The 11,203-nt window shown below is 59.5% G+C and overlaps 1 protein-coding gene and 1 long non-coding RNA gene across 3 annotated transcripts; one reads left to right on the top strand and one right to left on the bottom strand.

Annotated features, from left to right (window-relative positions):
• Positions 1-23: 23 nt before the first annotated feature.
• On the bottom strand, positions 24-8,952 carry ZYX (zyxin). Of its 2 annotated transcripts, none has more exons than XM_045063106.1 (10): positions 8,817-8,952; positions 8,463-8,685; positions 7,783-7,982; positions 7,541-7,633; positions 6,916-7,446; positions 2,769-2,889; positions 2,457-2,626; positions 2,142-2,320; positions 1,102-1,222; positions 24-590 (listed from the first exon to the last, which is right to left on the bottom strand). In XM_045063106.1, exons 2-10 carry the CDS (start codon positions 8,668-8,670, stop codon positions 486-488), a joined length of 1,728 nt encoding a protein of 575 aa, XP_044919041.1. In that variant the 5' UTR covers positions 8,671-8,685; positions 8,817-8,952; the 3' UTR covers positions 24-485. The 2 variants fall into 2 exon arrangements, with proteins under 2 accessions (XP_044919041.1, XP_044919040.1); XM_045063105.1 differs by having other exon boundaries at positions 8,463-8,682.
• A 193-nt stretch (positions 8,953-9,145) lies between these two features.
• LOC123387057 lies at positions 9,146-9,983 on the top strand. The gene is made up of 2 exons (XR_006601431.1): positions 9,146-9,495; positions 9,782-9,983. It is a non-coding gene; the product is annotated as an uncharacterized LOC123387057 (long non-coding RNA).
• The last annotated feature ends 1,220 nt before the right edge of the window (positions 9,984-11,203 follow it).

Here is an 11,203-nt window from a genome sequence, read left to right as displayed (position 1 = left end):
ACAGAAGAGTTGACTCCTAAGAATTCTGGAAAACAGGGTTTTTTATTTGTAGCTGTAGCCACAACCTGGCAGCATGGGGATGGGAGGGAATGTCCAGGCCCGTCTGCCCGGCCCAGTCCAGCCTCCTGGAGTCCGGGCATCTCCTGGCCTCAGCAAGCAGAGGACGCAGCTGCTCAGGCGCCAGCCAAGGGCATGGGTGCAGCAGTGAAAGCAGCAGCGCTCAACCTGGTGCCCCCACAGGTGGGGTACACCGGAGGATGGTGCGTGGTCCCTGCGGGGTGGGGGGGGGGGGGGCTGGAAACCCGGAGCTGGAACTCTGCAGCCCTAGGCCGTGCTGGGACCCCCGGACAGGGTGCTTGGGATCCTGGGGTGGGGATTGGCGCGTGGAAGGAGGGGCTGGACATCAAAAAAATAACTGAAGGGGGGGCAGGGTGGTCTCAGTGTGGGTGGTACGCTGATGGGGAAGAGACTCGTCCATCCCCTGCTCAGGTCTGGGCTCTGGCAGTGTGGCACTTCCGGCAGAGCACATGGCCATCCAGGGGGAAGCAGCCATTGTCATCTGCCTCAATGGACAGCGCTTTCCCACAGTCCTGGGAGACAGGAAGAAGAGTCTGCTGGTGGAAGGCCCCTGTGTCCCCCCACACCTCCATCTTTAAAGTAGGAAGACCAAATGCCTCAGGGCTTGGCTGATATCCAGGTCACTTCCTATGTCCCCAACCACACGCACCCCCACTCCTAGCCTCACCACTATTGCCACTCGTTTCGCCTAGACTCCTCCCACCGAAGGCAGGCATTGTGGGTAGAGCCATTTCCAAAGCACCCACCCAATAAAAGACATGGACCTCACCTCTCCCACATGCCTCAGCTCCCTTCTCTGCCTCCTTTAACTTCACCCAGCACATCCCCCTGCCCCTTCCCTTCCACTATAGCAAAGCACAAGCCCCTTACCTCCCACTGATCACGTTCTTTCTTGGTTTATCCAAACTCAGGGACCCCACAGCCCTCCCCCTCACCTTGCACAGGGACAGAAGCACTGGATGGGGCAGGCTCGGGCATCGCCCCCACCACCACCCAGCCCGGGGGTCCAGAGGCACAGCCAACCTCACACTTGTAGCACTTCATGTGGAAGTTCTTATCCAGAGCCACCACTCGCACGGTCTCCTCGCGGCCAGGCTCAGGCATGATGGGTCCCTCGCAGACAGAGCACCTAGGGGCGTACTGCCTGGAGGGGCCCAAAAGTGGGGCAGGAGTCAGAATGGGGGCACAGGGTACCCAGGGTTATCCATCGAAGTGCAGGAAGGAGATGACATGCTGGTTGCATGGCAATGGGGCAGGCAGACATCTTGGCCAACTTGCTTCACATCCCTAGGCAGAGGAAGCTCAACAGGGTAGTCCTAAGACAAGCCACCTTCGTGGGCCCTTATCAAGGGGAATTTCCTGCCTTTCCCCCATCCTCCCAAAGGCCCATCCACTCCAGGGACCTCTGCCATGAGGCCTTTACCTGGTGGTACAGACCACAGCCAAAGGCGCCCTTCTCCAGCCCCCCATGCCTGGACCCGGGACCCTAGCCTCCCCTGCCATGCAGCTATCTCCGCTCCACTGGTGGGGTGGGTGGAGGGAGGGATGTGAAGTTCTGGACACGTCAGGTGGAATTCTGAAAACGTACACCTCAAACACTGGCAGAGGTGGGAATGAGACTGTGCAATGTTCCCGCACCGACCTCGAGATGCACTGTGGGATCCTGCTGAGGACCTAGGAAGTAGCCACCTTGTAAACACTGTTTCTAGGAGAACACCAGAACTCCAAAAAGCTGATCTCCAAAAGAACTTTCAGAGCCCAGCTTGTGTGTGAAATGAAGTCATTCCAGCACACAAGGTTGAACCTAAGACCACACCCAAAAGAAGCCTCAGTGAACCAATGGCGGCGGGGGGGGGGGGGGCGCTACCAGGAGTGGGACTTGCTACCAAGTTCTGAGACTGCTGGACAGCTACATCCAGACAAATGGGGCTCCTGCTGTTGGACAGAATGTGGGACCCGAAAGTGAGGCCAGAAGTTTGAAGTGGTCTTGGACTTGTGGGAGGGCAGCCTAACTCTCAGACAACCTCAGAGAAGAGCCCAGGAGACAGGAGGTGGGTCCTCACTTGTGGTAGTCAGGTACACAGTGGGGCCGGTTGGCCTGGTCCACGATGAAGGAGGTGCCTTCCAGGGGGCAGGCACAGACCACACAGGTGAAGCACTGCGGGTGGTAGGCTTTGCCCGTGGCCCTCAGCATGCGGTCCGTGATGGGCTGCCCACACGTGTCGCACTTCTCCAGAGTGTCCTAAGGAGGCAACAGTAGGGCATTGGCAGGGAACTGGCACCCAAAAACCCGCCGGGAAGGCGCATCTGCCCCGCACTGCCCCCCACGCGCTGGCGGAGGCTCCAGGCAGCACCTCTCAGCCCCAGCAGGGACTCACGGTGTAGCAGCCCTCGCAGTAGGGCGCCCCCGCCAGGCTGTAGAACTGCTGTCCTTGCAGCTGCTGCTCACACTGGTGGCAGGTGAAGCAGGGCACGTGGAACAGCTGCCCCAGAGCCCGGACCGCGGGCTGGGTGCGTGCCAGCGGCTGACGACACCGGCCACAGGACTCTGGGAAGGCCGGAGAGGACAGAAGTAAAGGGGAGAAAGAAGCATGCAAGGGTCCGGCCACCCCGACAGGGAGCAGAGCCAAGGTGCTGGGCAGCACCGCAAGGCCAGGGGCGAGGTCCCAACGGCTCGCCAGGGAGCTCACCGTTGACAGCCACGTTCTGCCTCTGAGGGTGCTCCATGTCATGCATCAGCTGCTGGGTCAGCTGCTCCAGCTCCTCCACCTCCTTCAAAGTCAGAGGTCCTGGGGCCCCAGGGGAGCGTCCCTGAAACGCCAACACTCTCTTCATACTCTCCCGAGGGCCGCCCTCTCTAAGAACTTCACCCAGCCAGCTTACTCGCTTTCTTCCAAGACCGACTAACTCCCCGCCCATCTCCCAGACACTCAGGTTGGACTCAGAAAGCTGCTCCTCCTCCCTCCCTGACCCCCAGCACCACAGGGGAAGGGGATGCCGCTTCCGCCCACTTTGCCCAAACCCCCCCTGGGCAGTGACGGACAGGCCAGAACAACTGAGCAGACAAAGGCCACACACACACAGCAGCTGAGGTTACTGAAGCACCCGACACACCAGGCCACGCGTCAAGTCCACGGAGCATGCGCAGACATGGCCCCCCACAGGAGAGGTTGGCACGTGATGGCATGTGCACCCCGGTGCACACACACCTACCCGGCCCGCCTGCTGCCGAGCAGCCCCTGTCAGCGTGAGGATGCAACACAGGCGGGAATCACACGTTAAACCCCCAGGGCCATCTTTTGGAGCCCAGCCCCCAGCTCCCCAAGCAGGGGTCCAGGAGTACCCGACCCCACTCCCTTCCCCGCAGGCCTCAGAGGACCATTCGCCAGACCTGCCTACCCTTCTCTTAATGGCATCCTGAGAGAGTTGGAGACGGGGATGGGGGTGCCGGTAAGGTTAGGGGGGCACCGCCAGTCACCCTGAGCCGTGCCAGGGGCTTTGTGGCCTGCACCAGCATTTCTATGACACTCCAACAGAAACACTAGGTTGGTTTTCTCTGTACTGGATAAGCCCAGCCAGGACTGAGGCTGCAACCACCAAATGTTCTACCTGCCAGTGCCTTCATTTCTGTAACGCCTGCAACCTCAAAGCCTCTCAGCCCCCTCTCAGCCCTGATTCCCCCATACTCACACCCGCCTGCATCTAGAGCTGCCACGGCCTGGGGAAGCAGGGCTTCTCGGAGGCTCCAGCTCCTAGCCCCTTCCCCCACAGACTCTGACCACCTCCTGCCCTTCCGCGACTGTGGCCCCGCGGAGCCCCTTCTCCAATGTAAGCCTCTCTGTCTCTTCTCCCAGTCTTCCCTTCCTAGCATCTTGGGGACAGAGGAAGGGCACTCAGCCAGCCCTTGCTCTCTGGGGTCCCCTGAGGTGTCCATCCCATTCTTTTAAGTATGAGCTCTTCATACGCATCAGCTCCCCGTGGGTACCCAGCCACAGTTTTCCCTCTCTGCCTGCCAGCACCAATGTCCCAGCCTCAACATCCATGGTCAGACCCCTAGCTCTTCCACTAGAACAGCTCCAAATGTCCTTCCGTCTCGGGCACCTTCCGCCGGGAACACTTCGGACCCGAGGTTCACCCGTCTCAGGTCAATCTTCCTCCAAGACCCTGGTCTTGACCTCCCAACAATCACCTTCCTTTCTCCTTTCCCCTCCGTACCTACTGAATGCACCAATTCAGAAAAGGTTCCTCTGCTTCCTGACCGTCCCCACGTATCTTGTGCATCAAAACCTCCTAGCTTGCCTCCCCCAGGTCTGGTCCCTGAACCAGCTATTTCAACAAGGCCCTCACAGCTACTCATGCCTCCCTCAGCCACCATGGCTGGCTTAGCCGGCCCCATCTCAACCCTGGCTCATGCACTGCCCGCTTCCTGCTTCTGCCTCCCAGCTGCAGAAAGTAGGTGGAGAGATCCTGAACACCGCAGAGTGAGTTCACGAAACACTGCAGCGCCCTCTGTGCCCTCCAGCCTCAGCCCCAGGGGGGCTGTCTGGTACTCGGCTCCTGCAGATTCCCAGCTCCTGCCTTCCCCACAGCAGCTGTTCCAAACCTTTCCATCTCCTAGAGCCCCCGACTGCATTGCCCCCTCGCTCACCGATGACCTCACCTCCTACATGACTGAGAAGATGGAAGCCAGCCAGCTCCAGCTCCCTGCTCGTTCCTCCCCTACCAGAAAACACGGTGGCCATACTGCCCTTGCTCTCTGGGAATGCCTGGGGCGGCGGCATCACCATGTTCCCCTCCAGGAGGCCATGAGAGCAGCAGCCCCCGCTTGCAAGCATCATGAACCCCTCCTCCAACAGCTTCTTCCTCCCGGTTCTCACATACATGGGCACTCTCTTCCCTGCTGCTTCACCTCCCTGCCAACCTGGGGGCAGGCTACTCTGGCAGCTCCATTTCTCACCACCTACTGACGCCCCTCTTTTCACTCTGTCCCCAACACAGGGCCCCAAAGGGCAACAACAAAGTCATCTAGGACTTCAGAATGGCCAAATCTCTGACCTTAGTCCTCGTCCACCTCAAACCCCCGCTGAGGAACCTCTCCCTCGTCACACTGTCTTGAGACCCCACCCTGACTTGTGACCCTCTTCCTCCTGCTGCCCGTCTTCCCCCCCCCCAACCTGCTCAGCCTGAGCATCACCCAACTGCTAGACCCTCAGCTCCTCCTCTCAGCATCCCCTGGGCCCCTCAGCAGCCCCTGCTCCTCTGGTATCATCACACGCTCCTCAAGAGTTCAAGGCCCTCTCCTGAAACCCAGTCCTCCATTTCTAACTAGATGACAGTTCCAGCTGAGACCAAGTCCTCCTGGAACCTGTTGCTCAACATGCTGACAGCTGGGCCCCTCCTCTTCCCGTCCAAACCATTTCCCCTTCTGGACTTCTCTATTTTGTCAGCAATACCATCATTCCCCAACACACCCCTCCTCTTCCACGGCTTATCGGTTACCAAGCCTGGAGGCTCTTCCTTTTTAACAGTTCTCGTATCTGGGCTTTATTTTTCACTGCAACCAACACTACCACGGTCGCCCAGGAGTGAACTCCCATGCATCACTGACCTCCTACCTCTAGCCCATGCTTGTGCTGGAAAAATTTCCCCCAAAGCTTCCAAAAGCACAGCTGTCACCAACCCTCCAACCCGGCCACATGACTCCTCAAAACCCAGTACCGACTCTCCAGGACTCACGGGCTCCCTTGGTGTGTTGTCTTACTTCCTCCTCCCTCAAACCCCCACCTACCTATCTCTGTGAGTCCAGCTCTGCATTACTGCCACAGGAACTACTTTCTCTTCTCCAAACACCCCGGCAGCCCTTGAGTCTTGCTCATGCCGTTCCCACTCAAATGCCCTTCCCTCTCCTCTCGGGTACCTCAAGTCCCACCAACCCTTCAAGGTACACTAGGGCTGTCACACCTTTCCTAACCTGCAGCCTCCCATGTTGGTGCCTGTCTGGAGCTCCTGTAACAGCAGATTCTGTAAAACTCACAGGCACTTGCATCCCTTCAACTGTGCCCGCGCACTAACACATTGGTGGCATCGACTAACATGACAGTTCGTAGGACTATGTGACCGGCAGGTTCCCCTCAACTCAGATCTTGACCCCTGCACCAGAAGGTAAAAATGGTCAAACAGGAATGATCACTTTCCTATGGTTAGCATTCAAGAGCTAGATAGAGATCCCAGGCCTTTCTATGAGTTAGCTCACTTAATCTTCAGAACCACTGTGTAGGGTTACGGTGGGGAAACTGAAGGCCAAAGTTCACCCAACTTGCCTAGGGTCTTGTGAGCCAGGAATTCTATCCCAGGCCCATCTGACTCACTCAGAATTCACCTCTTCGAGAGATCTCTTCCCTCCAGAGCACAGAGCACAGTGCCTGGCACTCAGCGGACGCTGGCTCAGCCAGTGTTTACTGACACTGTGACTCTTATCATCAGATGAGCCCCAGGGCACTGAGAGTGGTTCAGAGCCCCAGAGAGATTAACTCAAGAATCCAAGAAGAGGAAAGAAGCAAGATTGGACCAGTGATGATCTCATCCCTCCATTTAACATTCTAGAGGGCAGGGTGCAAGGAAAAGTCGATCTTATGACCCCACCCAGACCCGGAACCTCCGGAGAACTTTCTCTTACCACTGACCCACCAGGCCAAGTTCAGAGGCTCAAAAGTCCTAGCCCACTGTTTCCATGTCCACCTCCCTCTCTGAAGCCACCTCTGCCCTCATTCTCTGGCTCCTGACTTAGCCCCCTCCCCAGCTCCCTGGTCTCAGCCTGGTCCTCCTACCCTTCCTCACCTGATTTTGGTTTTGAGCCGGTGGGGGCACCGGATGCTGTTTCTCCTGCACTCGGGGCTTTTCCTTCTGCTGAGCATAGGTGAAGCTGGGGGGCTGAGGGGAGCCTGTGCTACTGGAAGAGGGAGGTTCAGCGGACCCCAACTTCTGACTGGGCTGTGACCCGGGTCCACCTGGGGCTCCAGGGCTGAACTTGGAAGCCACAGGAGTAAACTTGGGAGGGACTGGGGAAAACTTAGGGGCTGGAGATGGGGCTGGGGGTCCTCGAGGCTGGGTGTTAGCCGAAGGCACAGGCTGGGGATGAGCCTGGGGCTGGGGCTGCACATGGAACTGGACCTGAGGCTTGGCTTGGGGCTGCACATGGAACTGGGTCTGACTGGGAGGCTTAGCCTGAGCCTGGGCCTGGGGCAGAGGCTGGGAGCTAGAAGGGGACTTCCAAGGAGGCAGGGGTGCTGTGCCCCCAGCTGCAGGCTTAGTACTGGACTTGGGAACGAATGGAGTGGCAACTGGTGGGGGTACATATCCAGAGGACACCTGCAAGGAACGGGAAGGAAGGGAAAAGCAGCTCAGTTAGAGGGGCGGGTGCCTTTCCTCCCTGCCCGGCCTTTCCTACTCTCCCATCTCTTACCCGGGCTTTGAAGGGATCATTCCTGGTCATGTCATCCAGCAGCGAGGACAGAGAGTCGATCTCCAAATCAATACTGCTCACCTTCTCCCTGGGCTAGAGGGTCAGGGGTCAGAGCAGGGATCCCAGGTCTCCACTCCCACCTCAACCCCCATCAGGCCAGAGGTGCAGAGGTCAGAGGTAAGGACTTGCCTCTCCTCCCCAGCGGGTGTCCCACTGTGGCCGACCCTCCCAAGCCCCCATACCTGTGGTGGGGGAGGTACGGCAGCCTCAGGCCCTCCCTCTTCCTCCAATGGAGGCGGAGGGGAAGGGAAGATCTCCTCCTCCAGAGCCTCAGAGGGAAACGGTTCCTCCACAGGCGGAGGGGGAGGTGGAAAGGCACCTCCTAGAGCACCCTCCGAGTCGTCGCCATCACCAAGGACAGGAGGCGGTGGTAGGGGAAAGTCTGAGGTAGGAAAGCGAGAGAGGACAGTCTGGTGAGAAGACAGTCTGCAGGCGACCCCTCCACCCCTTCCCCAAGCTACTCTCCTTCTACAGCTCTCACCCCTAACCCGAGAACTCTCCCGGGGCCCCGGAGCTTGCGGGAAGGCAAAGAGGAGGCAGGGCGCCCTGGGAGCGCTGGGTCAGTAAAGGCGGGGGACTCGACAGTGGAGTGATGCAGCTCCCGTTACACTGGGGAAAACGGACCCAGAGGGGAAGATTCGTGCCCCACATTCCCGCCTCCCACCCCCAGGCGGGGGACTTGGAACGGTCCCAGGAGCCCTGGCTCCCAGCCATGAGCTCCACGATGAGGTAAGAACATCTGCTCGGGACAGGCTAGCTGCGCCCAGCCCCCTTCGTGCAATCAGACCCCCAAACTCCCGAAACCCCTGCCCCCGGCCCGGCGCATACCCGCCGGGGTTCAGCCCCAAGCCCAGCCGCATACCTTCAGGGGGCGGCGGGGGGATCTCGCCCACCCGGCCCATCTGCGCGCGCTGGACCCCGGCGGCCGAGGGGGGCTCGCTGTCTCCGGGCCGGAAAGGATTTACTTTGGGCTTTGGGGCCACCACCGGGCCGAACTTCTTCTGTGGGGCGTAAAAAGCCGGAGCCGAGACCGAGACGGAGATCGCGGGAGGCGGGCGGGGGGCCGCCATGGCCAAGCCGGGCTGCTGGGGGGGGAGGTGGCCAGGTTACGCGGCGCGCGGCCGGCCCGAGGACCCCCGGCCGGCCCGGCTCCCCGCGGCGCCCGCGCCCCCGCCCCTCCCCGTGCGCAGCCGCCGAGCGGTTCCCCACTCCTCACCGCGGGCCGGAGCGTGCGCGCCGCGTCTCGGGTGGCCGCCTCGCAGCCGGGTCCCAGGACTCTGCGTCCGGGTCCCGAGCAGCCTCCAGCCTGGGCGGGGAGGGACGCAGGGAAGAAGGAGGGAGGGAGGGGGCGGGAAGAGAGCGGCGCTCAGACCATACAAGGAGCGGCCCGGAGAGGGGGGCGGGGAGAGGCGGGGAGAGGCGGGGAGGGCGGACCCGGCAGGAAACTCCCCCAGGAAGGGGCCCTGCTCCGGACCCCGGGCCCGAGGCTCTGCCAAGGTCCTCCCGCCCCCGTCCCGCCGCCCCCGCCGCCCCGGCTGGGCTGAGACCTCCCCTCCCCAGGCACAGGCCTCTGATGTCATTTCCTGACTCGCCACCACCTCCACCAGCACCCCCGCCCGACCCGACCCGCGGGTGCCCGAGATCTGACTCACCGTCCCCACTCCCGGCGAAGCCCGCGGAGGTCGAGCGGCTGCCCCCGAGGTGGCGAAGCAGCCGGACTGCGCCTCCCGCAGGGGCCCAGCCCCCTCCTCTCCCGGGCAGCCGCTACCTGCCCCCGCCACCTCCAGCTGCTCCTCCTCCTCCTGCCCAGCCGCCGGCCACGTCCCCCGTCCCCTCCGGCTCAGCCCAGACCGGCAGGACTGGGATGGAAACGGGCTCCAGGGTAGACGGGGATGGTGAGTGGGGGATTCTCCCTGCCCACGTCCCCCGGGTCCTTCTGTGCCCCCGAGGCGGGGTGTGAGCATGAACCTGGAGGGTCGTTGGAGGATCCTAACTTAAAATCTCGGGTAGCCACCTAAGGCTTCTAGGAATTCTCATCACCCGCGCCCCCGCCTGCGGATCGGTGAAGCTTCGAGGGAGAGAGAGACTGGGAATGGGGGTCGGGGGCCCCCGAGGCCAGGGCGGCGGGCGGACTTGGGGCGGGGAGGACGGAGGTGGACCCCCGCAACATGGCTTCGACAGTACTTAAGCGCCCACCGTGACCCACCCTTCCGAGAGGCTTTGGGCCGCGAGGCCACCCCGGGACAAGCGGAGCCTGCGTTCGGTGGAGCCCCCCACTGGTCCGACCGGATTCCTCGGCCTGGGACTCGGCCCCTGGCTACGAAAAAGGGCCAGACCTAGGCTCTTTTTCTCTTTGTTTTTAATAAATGGGAAATTTACCAAATTGCCGCCTGAATTCCAACACATCACTACTTGCAAAGTAGGAGACATAGGGCATTTCGGCCTGTGGGGCCAATATATCACCCGCGGGTGCTTCCTTTTCTTTCATTCTGTGCTCCCAGCCTTCACTGCCATCTAAGGCAGTCAGCGCCCTTGTGCGCACCATACTCAGTGTGCTCGGTCAGTCCTTGGCCCTAGGAATGGGCCATTCCACACAGTCAGGGAGCCTCCGGGCTGTGCTTTAGAGACCTCCAGACTCAGCCCTCACATTCGCACAAGAAAACAGGCTGGGGACTTAGGAGATGGGGCCAGGTCCCACCCAGTCAGCTGCAGGGTCTAGACTAGAACTAGGTGTCTTGAGGGCTGTAATGTGAGAGCTCATTCCCCTGCACCCTGGTATCAGGTAAAGCAACCCTGGATACAAGAGAGCAGAATGAGGTCAGGGTTCAGAGACCCAGCCTGAGCGCCCCAAATAAGTGACAACTGTCTTCATTCTCTCTGCTTCAGTTTTCTCTGTAAAAGAGGGGATGATCTTCAATCCACCAACCTTATTGCAGTGTTATGGAAAAATAAATAAAACTCCATACCTGAAAGTGCTATATATTGCTCCGTATTATTTTCAAGCCCCAGTTCTGCCCAGAAGGGAAATTCTGGTGGATTAACCTAGAACCAGTTCCCCCTGGAGGTTGGCAGGCAGACCTCTCATGGGCCTTGGTACACACGAAGCCCTGCTCCTTTCATGCACCTTATCCAAGAACTTATTCTACCTGTGACTACATTTTCATCTCCTTCTATGACCCCACTCTTCCTTTCTCTAGCGTCCTACGGTCGTCACTGGGATTTCTCGCAGCCACAAGCATGTGTGGCCATGTATAATACTAAGCCTGCAGTGCAGATCTCTGACACGTAGGAGCAGGTCCTGGGCCTGTCCCTATGAAGATCTGCTGGAAATTTGATATTAGATTTTTCCGTGCATGTCGGAGACTGTGTCTTGGGCTTTGCAGACCCAAAGTCTCATTGCCAACCCTTCAAAAGACAGTTGGTCCTTGAACGGCATTGGTTTGAACTGTGAAGGTCTATTTATAAACAGGGTTATTTTGTTTTGTCTTTTGAGAATTACAATACTGTAAATGTATTTACTCTTCCTTAAGATCTAGTTCACATTTTCTCTAGTTTCCTTTATTGTGAGAATACAGTATATAATACATATAGCATATAAAATAT

This window comes from Mustela putorius, unplaced genomic scaffold (assembly GCF_011764305.1).
Source record: "Mustela putorius furo isolate JIRA1106 unplaced genomic scaffold, ASM1176430v1.1 tig00003845_pilon_pilon_pilon, whole genome shotgun sequence".
Taxonomy (NCBI): domain Eukaryota; kingdom Metazoa; phylum Chordata; class Mammalia; order Carnivora; family Mustelidae; genus Mustela; species Mustela putorius.
The sequence above is the reverse complement of the archived record's forward strand: the minus strand, read 5'-3'. Positions and strand labels throughout refer to the sequence as shown.

Bases quoted from the DNA above. Each gene is read 5' to 3' on its own strand.
- ZYX (XM_045063106.1), bottom strand. From the start codon at position 8,670: ATGGCGGCCCCCCGCCCGCCTCCCGCGATCTCCGTCTCGGTCTCGGCT. The intron at 2,890-6,915 runs GTGAGGAAGGGT...TTGGCGTTTCAG, and splicing joins CGGCTCAAAACCAAAATCAG to GGACGCTCCCCTGGGGCCCC. The intron at 2,627-2,768 runs GTGAGCTCCCTG...CGGCCTTCCCAG, and splicing joins GCAGAACGTGGCTGTCAACG to AGTCCTGTGGCCGGTGTCGT.